The sequence below is a fragment of the Cryptosporidium muris genome, genomic scaffold, assembly GCF_000006515.1.
Source record: "Cryptosporidium muris RN66 scf_1106632353989 genomic scaffold, whole genome shotgun sequence".
Taxonomy (NCBI): domain Eukaryota; phylum Apicomplexa; class Conoidasida; order Eucoccidiorida; family Cryptosporidiidae; genus Cryptosporidium; species Cryptosporidium muris.
In genome coordinates, this window is record NW_002196579.1 from 153,805 (window position 1) to 168,853 (window position 15,049).

A 15,049-nucleotide genomic window follows, 5' to 3' on the forward strand; every position below is an offset into this window, starting at 1 on the left:
TACTTTAAAGGAGAATCCTAAAATATTCTCCATATTCTTGATGATCTTAGTCATCTTGAAACTTTGCATTATAAAACAGTAAAATATGTAGAAATAACTTTCAAACTATAAATCTAAAATTAAATTAACTTATTTTTGTCTGATTTAATACTATTCAGTCTTGCAAGAGTGATGTTTGCTAATTAGTTTTTTTCTTTAAATTACTACACCGCTCTCAAATGTACTTAATAGAATAAATATGAATAGATATGGATAAGTTACCCATAACTCTTTTTGCAAATGTATGTCAGTATTTATATGATGTAGATTTACTTTCTTTACTAGAATTAAATCGAGATTTTTCATTATTATGGAAAAACTATGAATTTTGGGAACTTTTGATAGGAAAAAGGAGATCTTTTACTGCTATGATATATAAAGAACTATGGGATGAAATGTATGATCTACGTTCCCTGGGTTTACTTTATAAAATAGATGAAGATAATAAAAAGTCTGAGATACTTAAAAATGAAGGTAAATTCATAAATAGTGATAATAAGCTTACTTCAGGGTGCATGAATCTTATTCTACATAGTATATTTAATCTGCAAATAAAGTTGCTAAACACCGAATATTTCCACTTATTATGGCGAAATTTAATGAATAGAAGACTTCAATATTTAAGTTATAGGCATTTACTTTGTTTATTTCAAGATGTAGCTCCTATATTAATTCAGAGGAGAGTCAAGAGTGATTTAACAAGAGGCACAACAAAAGAAGAAACAGATTTTATACCTGATACATTAGTAAATAGCAAAGTAGTAGCTATATATTCACCTTTAATAGCTACTTGTACTGATAAATTTTTGAATATATATGAGTTAATTGATAATGACAAGAAGAGCACTTTAGAATTTCAAAATGGTCAACATAGTCTTGAACCTATGACATCCCTCAAACTAAGAAGTAAAATACCTTATAAGGATCATTTGTATATTAATGAAACAAGTTTTCAACTAAATTTAGAAATATATAGAACAGATATTTTAAAAGCAAAAGATTATCATTTAGGATATAGAAAGGATGATAAATCTTACTTACCAAGTAAAGTAATACGCTGGATGTTTTATGATAATAAACTAATTATATTTATAACAGTAAATTATGGAATTTATGTGTATGATATAAAGAATCCAACTATTAGCTATGTACTCAAGGATAGTAAAAGTTCTACAGCAAAATTTGATCTAGCCTCACAGGTTATCTGTTATGATTTGTCAGGAGACAGTTTAGTAGTTGGATTAGCTGATGGCCATTTGGAATTTTGGGAAATTACTAAAAATAAACAATTTAAATCTGATATTAGTTCTAATATAAATATTGAAAATTCGAAAAATTTAAAAACTTTGCAAATAAATCCATTAAATATCTCATTAAAGCATATAATAAATTATGAGCATTCATATACCCAAAAAATTTGGATAGAATATTCAGATGATTGGACAGCTCCCTTGCAATTCATTCATTGTTGTAGAAAATGTAAACTTGCTGTAGCAATTTATAATGGAATTGTTAGGCAAGTTAGGATATTTAATTTGAAAAAAAAAGGAAATTTACAAGTTGGAAGCTTTGTTCAAAAGATTTCTCTTTGTAGTGATATACAAGCTTGTATTATTGAACCTTTTGGTCGCTTTGTTGTGTGTGTAGATTCTATTAATGAAAACCCACCATATACAAGATTATATTCTATTAAAAATGGTCAATTGATTGCTGAATTTAACTATAGAATTTTGAGTCCTAAATTTACACCTTGTGGATATTTTATGCTTGGTATAAATAAAAGAACCTCAGGTTCAGTATTAAATTCTGCAAATAGCTCTTGTAACTTAAAAAAAGAATCAAATTCTACATCTAGCTTATCTATATGGTCTATACCATCATTTAGAAGAATTATTTCTCTTCAGGGATACTCAAAAGGGAAATTTGTTGATATGTTCTTTTCGCGTGCACGTAATTCTACTATGCTAGTTACAGTTTCAGTTTCAGCACCGTATTATGAGGATCATGATAATAAACCATTATTACTTACAGATTCCCATGTCCTATTTATATCTCATGACTGGTTTGCAAAAAAAAAACCTATTGAAATCAATTATATTTCTAGTTATAAAAGTGGATACCTTTACGATATTCAACTCTCACGACTACACTCATTTACTAAACGAAATTCTATTCAATCTCAAATGTTACAAATATCTTATCTAACATCCAATAAATTTATACAGCACTTAGTAGATCTATTTTTAGCTAAACATACACAGATTATATCCAATTTATTTACTAAAGGCTTCTTTCCTCAGATCCTATATTTGAGTAGCTTTGCATCCACTGAAATTCAGCATACTGACTTAGATATAAGTCAAGATAATGAAATTTATTCAAAATTTATTAATGAATTTAACTTTTTAACTATTGTTTCTCAAGAAAATGAAGTATCTAATTTGTACTCCACTGATATTGAGCAGTGGCTTTTAAAGGAAATCCTCAATGAAAACTTATGCAACTTTAAACGTCCCAAAGATGTATATAAGTATAAACAAAGTATTAAATGAAAAATGGAATAGTTAATAAGTTATTATTTAAATGTTCTGTACAGTTTTATTACAATATGATGGTATTCAATAAATATTAGGAGAGTATACCCTCAACAAATATTCCAAATATACTACACACACACACTCACACCTTAACTTTTTTTAACTATAATATTTCTAATTACAAAGTGTTAACAAAGAAATATTTTGTATTTTAATAGTTTAATACCCATCTAATAAGTGATTTTTTTTTTTTTTTTTTTTTTTCAATAAAGTAGCATGTGCTTCAAATATGAATATTACAGCTATTATATACCCAATTATCATATGGTCCCATCTTACATTATATAATCACTACAATATAAAAATTAATATACATGTTTCATTTTTGAGAATACGAGACTTACAAAATAAAATGAATGATATTCAAGATGGGCCTCTTTATACAGGAATGATGATTGGTGGGAGACATGTTGGAATTGAACATGCTCTTGATGTTGGTGATATGTCACAAATTCCTTCTTGCACTTTTTATGAAACTCAAGCATATACTTGTAATCCATCTGGAACAGTCATCAATCCCTGTCACTATTGCAGAACTGAAGTCGTCTATACAGTATCATCTGCAAAATGCCCAGGAGACCATTCATTTCCTCCTAGTTTAGCTCCGCTTTATATGTGGATTTTAAAACCTTATAACATAAAAAAGCATTTTGGGAAACAATATTTATGTGCAGTGGAACCTAATCCAAGTGCAAAATTTGCCTCTCTAACATCTTCAGCGCCTGTTATGACCTCTTCAGATGTTGCACTAACACTCCCTCAGGAGGTCCAGAATCATCCTACTCAATCTTTAACCCAAACAAGTCAAGACAATATAATGATCATTGCAATAGTAATAGTTGTAATATTATTATTTCTCTGTGGTCTAGGAGTTTACTTATCTTAAGATATTATAATACTTTATAATATATTTTAGTAAAACCTCAATAACCTTAATTTACACGCACTTTTATTTTGTAAAATAACTATTCTAGAAAATAAAAAAATCTTCTAATAATATTTGATAGGCAATTCAAATATTAAACTTATCAACATCTTGTAAAATAATGCTATACTAGAAAGATAATAGTAAAATATTAGCTCAAATTAAGAATACTACAGGATAAGATTTAGCGCTAATTTTGTGTTAGCTATCTACCCCGATATACTTTAGATACCTGAAGGAAGTAAAAGTTGTGGAAGAAGTCTAAGAACAAATAAATTAATGAGAATAACTTTAGGAACTCAAGAATTTATTTTATCTTTGATTCTATGTATTTTACTTGCTCTTGGATCTGAGGTATTATCTTCCAGTTCTGAAGATTCAGTTTTGGCTATAACAGCATCTTCTTTAGACCAACCAACCTATGCTGTGACTGAACCACATAAAGTAGTACCTAAACAGGAAAATGTTATATATTTAATACCTAGAGGATTTATTAAAGATGAAAAGGTAGTTTCGTTAGATAATTTAAATGCAGAGGAATATGTTGTAGCAAGTCAAGCTCCTAATATAGAATATGTTGTAGCAAGTCAAACTCCTAATATAGAATATTTTGTAGCAAGTCAAACTCCTAACATAGAATATGTTGATACAAATGAGACAGATAATGAGCCTAAATACTCTTATGATATTGTACAATTATATCCTCAACAATCTCCAGTAATCTTGAGATCTCCTGTTTCTCCTTCAATATATCCAGGAAATGTGAATAATATCATGCAATTGACTGATTATCCTATTAATTTTAATAATATGATTGACTGCAAGTTTTATCGGGAAAATCCAGGATTCTGTGTTCCAATGTCCATATTTACACCTTGTTCACGTTGTAAAACAACTGTTAGAACTTTTATTAGAGCAAATTATAAAATACATTGTCCAGGGTCAGATTCTTTTCCTCCTCAGTTACGTCCATATTTTATATGGGTTCCAACAAGTTATCGTAACCAAAGGAGAGAAAGGAATTGGTGGAATAGAAGATGGAGACGTCAATTTATGTGTATGGTTATGGCTGTGTCAGATATACCTGAAGATTTGACAAATTTTTGGCAATATTCCCAAGTATCACAAGAAAGTGGAGATTTATCTGTTCCAATGTTACTATCTCCATTTACTGAACAATTTGTAAATTTCCCACTTCAAGGTGCAAGTAATTCACAACTATATTATCCTCAAAATAGACAAACCCCTTTATCTGCTGGATATCAATCTCTACCAAAGTATTATTATAAATCTGACCAAGCCCCAAGTTATGAAACTATAACTACTAATGCAGATAATACAAATGAGGTGTATTATATTATAGCTAATTAATATGGTTAATTATTAAAGTGAATATTTGTACCATATTGCCTGAGTTTATACTTCTTAGTTTTATATAATAGGTATATCAAATTTTACACTATACATTACTAAGTTTTAATTCTGATTACTTAGATTTTTATATTTTTGCAATAAATATAGTAGACCTGTATTAGGCGGTTAGAATACATATGTGCGCCATGTGTACGACTTTAAGTTTATAGAAAGAAGTAACGAAAGTACCTAATAATGTAATATAAAGACTTATATATATATATTTAAGATATGAGTATTTATATGGAGGATAATAGAGATGAAGAGGGACTTGATAAAGTGGGGCTCTTAAATAAACTTCTTGAATATCCACAAGATACCTTAGAAAAAAGTGATAATAATATAAAGAATCAGCTAACGTGTGATGGTAAGTTATTTTTGCAGTATTATAATTTCAAAGTATTAGATGTCATTTTTGAGAGATATCTCTTTAATATATATATATATATATAACTAATTTCAATTGTCTGTCTCTCTTTATCTGTTGATCTTAGTCCGTGTTATTATGCAAGCATATTGGGGTACTTCTAATATTCATATATCGAATGATACTGTTACAGCAATGACAAAATTAACTTGCAGTTATATAGATAAATTGGTATGTTAAGTCGTTGATAATCTGATTTGTGACTATTAATACTGTAATTTGCCCCCAATATTACTTTTTCAGATGACTGCAGCTGCACATATTCCAATTTCAGAAACTGATGATAATTGTGTAAATGTAAAAAATATATTGACAATATTGGAAAGTGATGAAAGAAAGTTCAAACGAGCACAAGATGTCATTAGGGTTTATAGAGAACAAGAGAGTTTACAGCAAGCATATGATGATAGTAAATACATAGGAAGATCACTTAGAAATACTGATAAAGATACTTAGATGATTGAAGTAGAGTTTATCAGTGTAATTATGTACTTTTTTGAAGGGAATAACAACTTTTTTTAAGAAATTATTGTATTAGTATACCGGCATTTTTGGCGGGTTACTTTTCACACAAGTATTTTATATAAAAATATATATATACTCTGGATCTCTAAAAAGTTTATTTTAAATAATTTAAAGTTATATATATAATACAAATGGGAAATGAGTAGTTTAGAAAAATTGATAATAAGTGGTATACGTAGTTTTACTCCAGATAGAAGAGAAGCAATACAATTTGATCATCCAATAACTTTAATAGTGGGCCCAAATGGATCAGGTAAAACGACAATAATTGAATGTTTAAAAGTATCAGTAACAGGGGATTTACCTCCAAATGTAAAGAGTGGGCAGAATTTTGTGCATGATCCAAAGCTACGGGATTCTCCAGATACAAAAGGGCAAGTTAGATTGATATTCCGTGACTCAATTAAGAATAAGAAAATTCAAATTGTGAGGTCATTTCAATTATCTTATATTAAGAATAAGAAATTAGGTATAAATCAATCAGATCCTATTAAAACTCAGTTTAGAGTTCTAGAAAGTGTTTTACAAACAAAAGATGATGAAACTGGAGAAATAGCTAGCATAAGTCATAAATGTGTCGATATTAATAACCAAGTACCAAAGTTATTTGGTATTTCACCTGCCATTATTGAAAATGTAATTTTCTGTCATCAAGAAGATTCAAATTGGCCTTTACAAGATACAGCTAAGATAAAAAAGAAATTTGATGATTTATTTGGGGCAACAAGATTTAGTAAGTCACTAGATACTTTTACTAAGTTAAAGAATGAGTACAAAAAAAAAAAGAAGGAGATGGCATTAGAAAATGAGCTATTAAAGCAGAAAGTAACACTATTAGAGGATACTGAGAGAAAACGTGAAGAATTTTCAAAGAGGATAAGTGATATTACAGAACAATATGATATATTATTCAGAGAATTAACAGGATTATCTGAAGTAGGATACAAAAATAGTGAGAAGATTAAACGGATAGAATTTTTATATAATGACTTAAAGATAAAGAAGAGTATTTCAGATACTTACTATAATGATATTAAGAATATAAGACATTCTGATAATAATTTTAATGATATATGTGAGGATATGTTAAGTACCCCATTAGACAAATTAGAATGTCAGAAAATATCAAAAACCCAAGAGCATGATAAACTATCTATTGAACTAAAGGATATTAAGAAAGAAACTGAAGAATTAGAATACAATATAAAGAACATAAAAACTGATAAGGAAGATAAGAATAGTTACACTAAGACTTATAATCAAGTTTTAGTATTAATTAGTGGAATGTGCGATTCACCAATAATATCTGAACATGAAGAATTATTATATTTTCTAAGAGATTTACAATATCAAATTGAAAATATTTGTAACGGGGATGGAATATTTGATTGGGACTCAGCTTTAACTTGGGTAGAGGGTTTACAAATGGATGATTTAGAAGCTATTAATATAGAGATTGCAATTTGCAATGAAAAACTGAAGACAAATAATGAACATAAGCAACATATAATAAGTTGTCTTGAAGACCTGCGTGTAATGGAAAGAGATTATGAACGAAATTTGGATCAACTTAATCATTATATCAAGGATTATAGTAACATAAATGATGAAATTGACAAAATAGAATCTGAGATGAGTGAATACAAAGAGAATATTCTAGATAATTTTCGTTCTTTGACTAATAAACAGGAAGTTAAGCTATCTGATGAAGTCCCGGAAATATTTAGTGATATATTTAATAGTACATTTGAATTAGGGACTTTAGATGGTGAGATTGGAATACTAGCAAACCTTGCTTTGCTAAAAGCGGAAAATGAAGATATTGAAGCTATCTTATTAAGCAAATTAGGATCATTTGATACTATAGATAAGGTAATAAATTATAAACAAAATATTTATAATGAAAAAAAAAGATCAACAATATCTTTTTGGAAAGAGCTGGATTACAAATGGGAATCTAAAACTAGAAATAGTCTATTTACTAGCAGAAAAGCTCAACTTGAAGCAGAATATAATATTTTAAAAAACAAACTCGAAACTTTTCCTAGTGATATGATTGAAAAAAGAGACTTGATAAACTCAAAACTTGAATATCTAAAGAATACTAAGATTATGGATATAAAAACTGAACTGTCTCAAGAAGAAATTAATGAAAAATCTCTGAATGAACTTGCTCAGTCCTTAAATTTAAGAAAAAACTCAGTTGAAATTGAAAGAAAAAATTTAATAAGTGTATTAAAGAATCAATTATTAGATATTCAAGAAAAATGCAAATATTTATACTCAAATCGGTAAGTTTTAAGAGATTTTGTTCTCATTTTAATCATTTATAGCAACTATTATTGATATGAATTTTAAAACTATATTTAATACTATTTTTAGTGATAAGCTGAGTTCAACTTGTGAAGTTTTAAATGAAGAGGAGATTATGAAAAAAGTCGAATACTTGGGAAATACTGAAAAAATGAGATATCAAAAAATGATTGATTGTAAAAAAGAAATAGAGACACTTAATAAATGCATCCAATTAAAGCATAAGCAGGAAAGTGTAAGTATAATGGAGACTAGTATGGCTGAAATTATTAATGAAATCTATAAGGAACTAAATAATGAGGGCCCATTTGATTTGACATTACTACCCCAAGAATCAGATTCTCAATTATATATTGCAGACTATATGAAGAAAATTGAAGTTTTATTAGAAAAAGAAAGAGAAAATTTAAGCAATTTACAGAGAAACTTAGAAAAATACAAGTGTAATTTGTCTAAGTTAGATGGAGAAAAAAAAGTAAATATGGACTGGTTGGAGAAATGTAAAGAGGATATGATAAGGTACTCACCTTTGGAAAAACTATCATATGAATATAAGCAAAATATCTTTAAACTTAATGTTATATCTATAATCGTAGATGATCTGGAAAAATATCAGTGGGCTCTTCAAAAGGCTCTTATGAAGTTCCATGCAACTAAAATGAAGGAGATAAATAGGACAATTAAAGAATTGTGGAAAGTTACATATAAAGGGCGAGATATTGACTATATTGCTATACGAAGCGATGTTGATAATGATCAAGAGGATGATGCAAAGTTATCTGTAAGCAGTAAAAGTGTTTCTAGTACAAAATCATTTAATTATAGGGTTGTAATGGTTCAAAAAGGAGTTGAACTTGACATGAAAGGTGCGTCAAATACTGAACTTATGAGGTATAATAAAAAAAATCTCATTAAAATACTTCTTTTCTCCCTCTTTTAATATATAAAATATCTCAAGTAACAATAATAGTTTGCATTGAAAAAAATAATTATCTGTCTTACTTTAGGTCGTTGTTCTGCTGGTCAAAGAGTACTAGCATGCATACTTATTCGATTAGCTCTTGCAGAGTCATTTTGTGTAAATTGTGGTATTTTGGCTTTAGATGAACCTACTACAAATCTTGATAGAGATAATATTGAAGGTTTAGCTAATGCATTATCTTATTTAATAAAGTATCGTAAATCTCAACAAAATTTCCAGGTAAGTCTACATTTACTTAATTATAATAAAACTTCATATTATATTATAACTTCTTAGCTTATTCTAATCACTCATGACGAGGAATTTGTTCGTATTATGGCACATGCGCAACATTGCAATCATTTTTATAAAATCGTTAAAGACGACGATGGTTATTCTACTATTAGACAAGTTGATATCAGAGGATTTTAAATTATTAAGATGAAGTGAAAATATCAGAATATACAATCTATCTGCCTTATAAAGTATAAATAATTAACGTAAAATATCTTCTTATTAATAACAGAGTAGAGTGATATTTAAATAATATTCAGAACAAGAAATTATACACAAGAATATCCGAAGTCAAAACGGAACTTACCGCCAATTTATGTATGCTGAATTTCTGTTTATTTGACTGAGGTATTATCTATATTTTCAGGAATTAAAAAGAATATAGACATACTAAATGAAAATTTCGGATATAGGAGACGATATCTGTGTTGAAGAGTATGTAAAGTATTTACTAGATGGGGATTTAGTAGCTATTCCAACCGAAACGGTTTATGGATTAGGAGGGAATGCTTTTAATCAAAAATCTATATTAGATATATATAAAATTAAAGGCAGACCCAAAAATAACCCACTTATATGTCATGTATACAGTTTTGAACAAGCAGAGTTACAAGTATTTGAGCTTACACACAAGGTCAATGTGGTTTATAAACAATTAGCCTTCAAATTCTGGCCTGGTCCTTTGTCACTTATAGGTAAGAAAAAAAGTGAGATAATAGAAGATGTAGCTTTAAGTGGTAAAGTAGCAGTTCGTTGTCCAAATAATGGACTTACTTTAAAGTTTATTAAAATGGCAAATGTTCCAATAGCAGCTCCATCTGCTAATCGTTCTGGACATATAAGTCCAACTAATCCTCAACATATTATCAAGGAATTCACAGAGCAATATATGAGAGAAATTGGTGTAAATATATGGATATTATATGATCGAGATTGTTGTAATATTGGAGTTGAATCCACAGTTATCGAGTATGTTGAAGATACAAATGAGATTATTATATATAGACCTGGGGCAATATCAAAATGTGATATTCTCAATTGTTTGACTAAAGATAATCAGTTTATTAAATCTCAAAGCTGGATAAAAGATATAAATATCCGTTATTTTAGTAGAGAAAATAGAGATTTAGACTTACCAAGTCCAGGCATGGATATAAAACATTATTCCCCAATAGTTTCCACATTCCTTATCAAAGTAACTGACAATCTATTGAGCTCAGCTAAACCTATTAATACAAATATCCAAAATATTATTATAATTGATATTGGCCATAAACTAGAATTTCTCACTTCTGAAGTAGGAGTATACATGTCATTAAGTGAATATGAGGATGATTTTAAGCAAGCTTGTCGTAATCTTTTTAATTCACTACATAAGGCTGAAGATATGGCTCTTAGTAAATTTCCAGATCCTAATAAGGTCAAAATCTTTTTAATGGGATTTAAACCACAAGATGATATTTCGTCAGCTTTATGGGATAGATTATACAGAGCTTCAAATGGAATATATGTATATATCGAAATATCCAAGGTTCAAAATAAAGTTATTACTCAGAATATATTTTATGAGTATTAATACATAATTACAGTAATTTTTTTGTAACAGTTAATCAATATCAAAGTTATTTTAAAGTTCAAAAGTATCTTTTGTATATTTTGTAATGTGATAATTTTTTTTTATTTCTTTTCTTAATAAAAAGCAATCTTTAAAATTGATATTAAAAAAAGTCTAAATATCATTTAATTTATAAATTAATCTCTTGAATTTATACTTTTTTTACACTTGTTATTTGCTTTCTTAGAAAGTATTTTCTAAATTGTTCATATATCATCTTTTAAGATTCTCTAATATATTTCTATTGTTAGATCATAAAATAAACTTAATTCAGCTTATTTAAGTTATAAATAAAGACGTCAAGCCAAATAAATTTGCAGAATCTATTTAGGGGAAAGTGAGATTCACTTTATTTCTGAATTGATAAAATATTAATGTTAAATATATTAACACATTTAGATATATAAATGGACTTTTCTTTTTTTTAAATATATGCTTCAAGTGATCTTATATACATCATAAAAATATGTAATATTTTATCAATTTAATGTTTACGCTCCAATAAGTATTATAAAGTTTTCACTTTATTGTTTTTAATAAGCTTCATAACATTCCTTGAAAGTATAAAGTTAAATTGTAATCTTGGTTAAATTAAAATAAGATTTACTGATCACTACTATTAATATATCTTAAGCATTCATACCATAGCTTGTAAGTTTAACAAGTATTCTTTGTATATTGCTTCCATAATTGTAGTAGATGTAAAATATTGTAAACCTGTATTAGATGCCACTCTTAAATCCATGATACATGATCCTTTAGTTTGGGTCTTTCTAATTGTTCTTCTTTATTATAAAAAATAATAAAAGATTCAAACTATACCCTTTTTATTTTATAGCTATTCAAGGTATAATGTAAGTTTATTAAGGGTTTATAATATCGAATTCTCACTAATATATTTTGCAAGTCAAATAGTGGTTCCCCGCATGAAAAAGTTAAGGATATTTACTGTAAGTTAAGTTTCCCACATTTGAGAAAAACTTAGCCTTATATATTTAAATAAGTAAGATGAGTTTACCTTTAGTAATCGATACAGGCCAATTTCATACTAGAGTTGGGTTTTCTTGTAATAGATATCCTCAATTTATCACAAATACCTTACTATATGATAATATAACACCTTTAGAAATAAAAATTGGTTCTAAATTCTTGAATTCATCAAAAACAAGCGAGAATTTATCAGAGTTAAACTTAAAACATTTGTCTTATAACTTGGATTATTATAAAGAACCGATTACTATATCTAATTATGAAGAGGTAAAATACCCATATCAATACCATGAAAGGATTGATTGGAATTTATTAGAATCATTTTGGACAGATATATTAACTAGAGAGATTTATTATGATGTATTTAATCATCCAGTCTTGCTAACTGAACCTCATAATGCTCCATTTGACTTTCAGGATCATGCTATGGAGTTTTTCTTTGAATCTCTAATGGTACCCTCTATTCAATGTCTATCTCAGGAAATACTAGCTATATATTCAATACAAACAAATATGCCTAATATATTCTATCATGATGCTAAAGGATTAGTTGGAACTGTTCTGCATATTGGACATACAAACACAAGAATTCTCCCTGTTGCATCAGGATATCTACTGACTGAAAACATAAGTACTTGTAATCTAGGTGGCTCATTTATTACAAAGTACTTAATAGAAGATTTTAGTCACTACTTTATACCCAATATAATTGCTAATTTTCAAATGGACCAAATTAAAAGTTACAATATTTTTGACGAATATATCGCAAAATTAATAGCTCCCAAACTATCTGAAAATGTCATTAGAGTGGCCAAAAGTTGTCCCGTAGATTATACAAAACAACTGATACAAAATGTACTTATTATAGGTGGTCATTCAATTAATCAATACTTATCTAAATTTCTTAGAAACTCTCTAAAAGTAAGTATTGCCACTCTTAATATGGCGGTAAATGCGGTACTCATTAGGCAACTATTATGCAATGTCTCATATCCACACCTCCGACCTGTTTTTGATATTTTTAGATCTGTTTAAAAGAAAATGATATACCATTGAATGAAGTTAATGTTTTTTCTGCTTATCAATATGAAACATCTGAAAATTTTGGGTTAGCTTTAAACTCTCCATGGATTGGTGGCTCACATATAGCTAATAATTCAGAATTTGTTCAGAATAATTTTATTTTTAAGTCTCAGGTATGTTTTCATATATAAAGAGTCTGACATTATTTTTTAGGTACTTTTATAATATTTGTACTTTCTCTTATCTTAGTATGAAGAATTTGGATCTACTGCAGTTAGGGGATGATGCAACAATTATACACAAACTTAGGTCCCGCTTCTTTTTTTCTACTGCAACTTTTTTACAAAGTTAAACTTGTAGCTTCCTATTGAATCTTCCCAACATAATTATTTACCATGATATATGTGGTTTAGATTTGGAGCATCAAGTCTACTGATATCTTTATGTCTGATATTTAATGTTCTACTTTATCTCACTACTGGAAATCTCGCCACCCAAGAACAATGTACAAATATATACGAGACTTGGTCTGCATATATGAGTAGGGTATGTCCTAGTTGGATGCAGGAAATAGTGTGGATTTTGTATGATGTAAAGTATGGAGAAGGGTTTTATATGCAAAAAGATGTATTTTATAGAATGGCCTTAGTAGTTGCTCACTTAAATAATATGAAACAAACTAAACAATATAAACAGAATAATCAAACCCATGTACTAGTGTTACCACCATTCTGCAATATTGCTCACTGGAGTTATAGGACAAAGAGACGACTGAAATGGTCACTCTTCTTTAATATTCAACAGTGGGAATCCCCAACCATTGAATATGATATATTTTCAAGTTTACATCAACCTGTATATACAGACGATCTGAATATTAAAGATTCCTCAATTACAGCAATCTACTTAAGTTTTGACTGGAATGATAAACAAACAAAAAGAGATTACAATATAGAAAGAGTTTCATTGAATATATCTGATGAGAATTCTACTCAGAAATATATTAAGTGCGATATGTCATCTTTAAAAAAGCAATATAATGTAAGGAATACAAATTATTCAGGAAATTGTAATTATCTTCTTTTAGAAGAGGTTTATTGCATTCATTTTACCAAGATTTTAACTTCCGAAACTCTTTCTATAGCTTTGAAAAACTTGTTTCATAATCCTATAATTGAAAATAAGTGGAAAGTTTCCTTACATTCAGTCATAATTAAATTTGCAGATAAAATATTGGTTCCATGGTCTTATGAATTATCTAAATATAATCTTCTTAATAGTTTAGAGTTTAGTACATATATAGAAAACAAGGCAATGGAATACATGAAATTGCATAGTTTGGATTCTCAAAAGTTTATTGGTATTCACATAAGACGGGGAGATTTCGTATATTTCCATAAAGATGAAATTCCATCCTTTAGAAATATTAGTTTGAGAATTAGTGAATTAATGAAAGAATTAAATATATCGAAAGTTGTTATTTCCACAGACGCTGAAAATAATGATTTGAAAAAGATGAAAACTATTTTGGGGTCAATTGTCGATATAAATCTTCACTTTCTCGGGGATATCCCGAATTTAACTCATAAAGAAGATGGATTAATTGCAGCAATTCATCAATATATTATTTTACAAAGTAATTATTTTGTGGGAACTAAGGAATCCCGATTCACTTCTTCAATAAGATGGCAACGAATTGTTAATGGCAAAAGTCTAGATTCTTCTACCGAATATTTCTGTAGTAATAGTGAGTATGAGGCAAAAAAATATATGAAATACTCTGAATTAGTATGCAGAGAACATACTGATAGACTCCCAGTAACACCTATTAGTAAATTTAATTTTGAATAGTTTATATAATTTGATAGTTGAAAGAAGATATTTGGTAATTTCATTTAAATTCTACAAGATATATTTATATTCATTT

At 28.1% G+C, this 15,049-nt stretch overlaps 8 protein-coding genes across 8 annotated transcripts, besides 8 other annotated features; all 8 read left to right on the forward strand.

Moving 5' to 3' along the window:
* Positions 1–248: 248 nt before the first annotated feature.
* CMU_029140 (uncharacterized protein) lies at positions 249–2,591 on the forward strand (the record flags this gene model as incomplete). The annotated part of the gene is made up of 1 exon (XM_002142153.1): positions 249–2,591. One exon carries the CDS (start codon positions 249–251, stop codon positions 2,589–2,591), a length of 2,343 nt encoding a protein of 780 aa, XP_002142189.1.
* A 226-nt stretch (positions 2,592–2,817) lies between these two features.
* Positions 2,818–2,840: a microsatellite.
* A 25-nt stretch (positions 2,841–2,865) lies between these two features.
* Positions 2,866–3,522, forward strand: CMU_029150 (uncharacterized protein; the record flags this gene model as incomplete). Its single annotated transcript, XM_002142154.1, has 1 exon — positions 2,866–3,522. One exon carries the CDS (start codon positions 2,866–2,868, stop codon positions 3,520–3,522), a length of 657 nt encoding a protein of 218 aa, XP_002142190.1.
* A 1-nt stretch (position 3,523) lies between these two features.
* Positions 3,524–3,551: a sequence feature (AT_rich).
* Positions 3,552–3,840: 289 nt separating this feature from the next.
* On the forward strand, positions 3,841–4,932 carry CMU_029160 (uncharacterized protein; the record flags this gene model as incomplete). Its single annotated transcript, XM_002142155.1, has 1 exon — positions 3,841–4,932. One exon carries the CDS (start codon positions 3,841–3,843, stop codon positions 4,930–4,932), a length of 1,092 nt encoding a protein of 363 aa, XP_002142191.1.
* A 273-nt stretch (positions 4,933–5,205) lies between these two features.
* CMU_029170 (uncharacterized protein) lies at positions 5,206–5,857 on the forward strand (the record flags this gene model as incomplete). Its single annotated transcript, XM_002142156.1, has 3 exons — positions 5,206–5,341; positions 5,469–5,572; positions 5,645–5,857. The coding sequence occupies 3 exons, from the start codon at positions 5,206–5,208 to the stop codon at positions 5,855–5,857; spliced, it is 453 nt and encodes a 150-aa protein (XP_002142192.1).
* Positions 5,404–5,427: a sequence feature (AT_rich).
* Positions 5,858–5,976: 119 nt separating the features above from the next.
* Positions 5,977–6,001: a sequence feature (AT_rich).
* Positions 6,002–6,019: 18 nt separating this feature from the next.
* Positions 6,020–6,054: a sequence feature (AT_rich).
* Positions 6,055–6,064: 10 nt separating this feature from the next.
* On the forward strand, positions 6,065–9,632 carry CMU_029180 (uncharacterized protein; the record flags this gene model as incomplete). The annotated part of the gene is made up of 4 exons (XM_002142157.1): positions 6,065–8,217; positions 8,309–9,105; positions 9,247–9,440; positions 9,498–9,632. 4 exons carry the CDS (start codon positions 6,065–6,067, stop codon positions 9,630–9,632), a joined length of 3,279 nt encoding a protein of 1,092 aa, XP_002142193.1.
* Positions 7,800–7,838: a sequence feature (AT_rich).
* Positions 9,633–9,888: 256 nt separating the features above from the next.
* Positions 9,889–11,070, forward strand: CMU_029190 (uncharacterized protein; the record flags this gene model as incomplete). Its single annotated transcript, XM_002142158.1, has 1 exon — positions 9,889–11,070. The coding sequence occupies one exon, from the start codon at positions 9,889–9,891 to the stop codon at positions 11,068–11,070; it is 1,182 nt and encodes a 393-aa protein (XP_002142194.1).
* A 90-nt stretch (positions 11,071–11,160) lies between these two features.
* Positions 11,161–11,251: a sequence feature (AT_rich).
* Positions 11,252–11,895: 644 nt separating this feature from the next.
* Positions 11,896–11,917: a sequence feature (AT_rich).
* A 200-nt stretch (positions 11,918–12,117) lies between these two features.
* Positions 12,118–13,407, forward strand: CMU_029200 (actin family protein; the record flags this gene model as incomplete). Its single annotated transcript, XM_002142159.1, has 3 exons — positions 12,118–13,047; positions 13,125–13,295; positions 13,372–13,407. 3 exons carry the CDS (start codon positions 12,118–12,120, stop codon positions 13,405–13,407), a joined length of 1,137 nt encoding a protein of 378 aa, XP_002142195.1.
* A 117-nt stretch (positions 13,408–13,524) lies between these two features.
* Positions 13,525–14,973, forward strand: CMU_029210 (GDP-fucose protein O-fucosyltransferase 2, putative; the record flags this gene model as incomplete). The annotated part of the gene is made up of 1 exon (XM_002142160.1): positions 13,525–14,973. The coding sequence occupies one exon, from the start codon at positions 13,525–13,527 to the stop codon at positions 14,971–14,973; it is 1,449 nt and encodes a 482-aa protein (XP_002142196.1).
* Between the last annotated feature and the right edge of the window lie 76 nt (positions 14,974–15,049).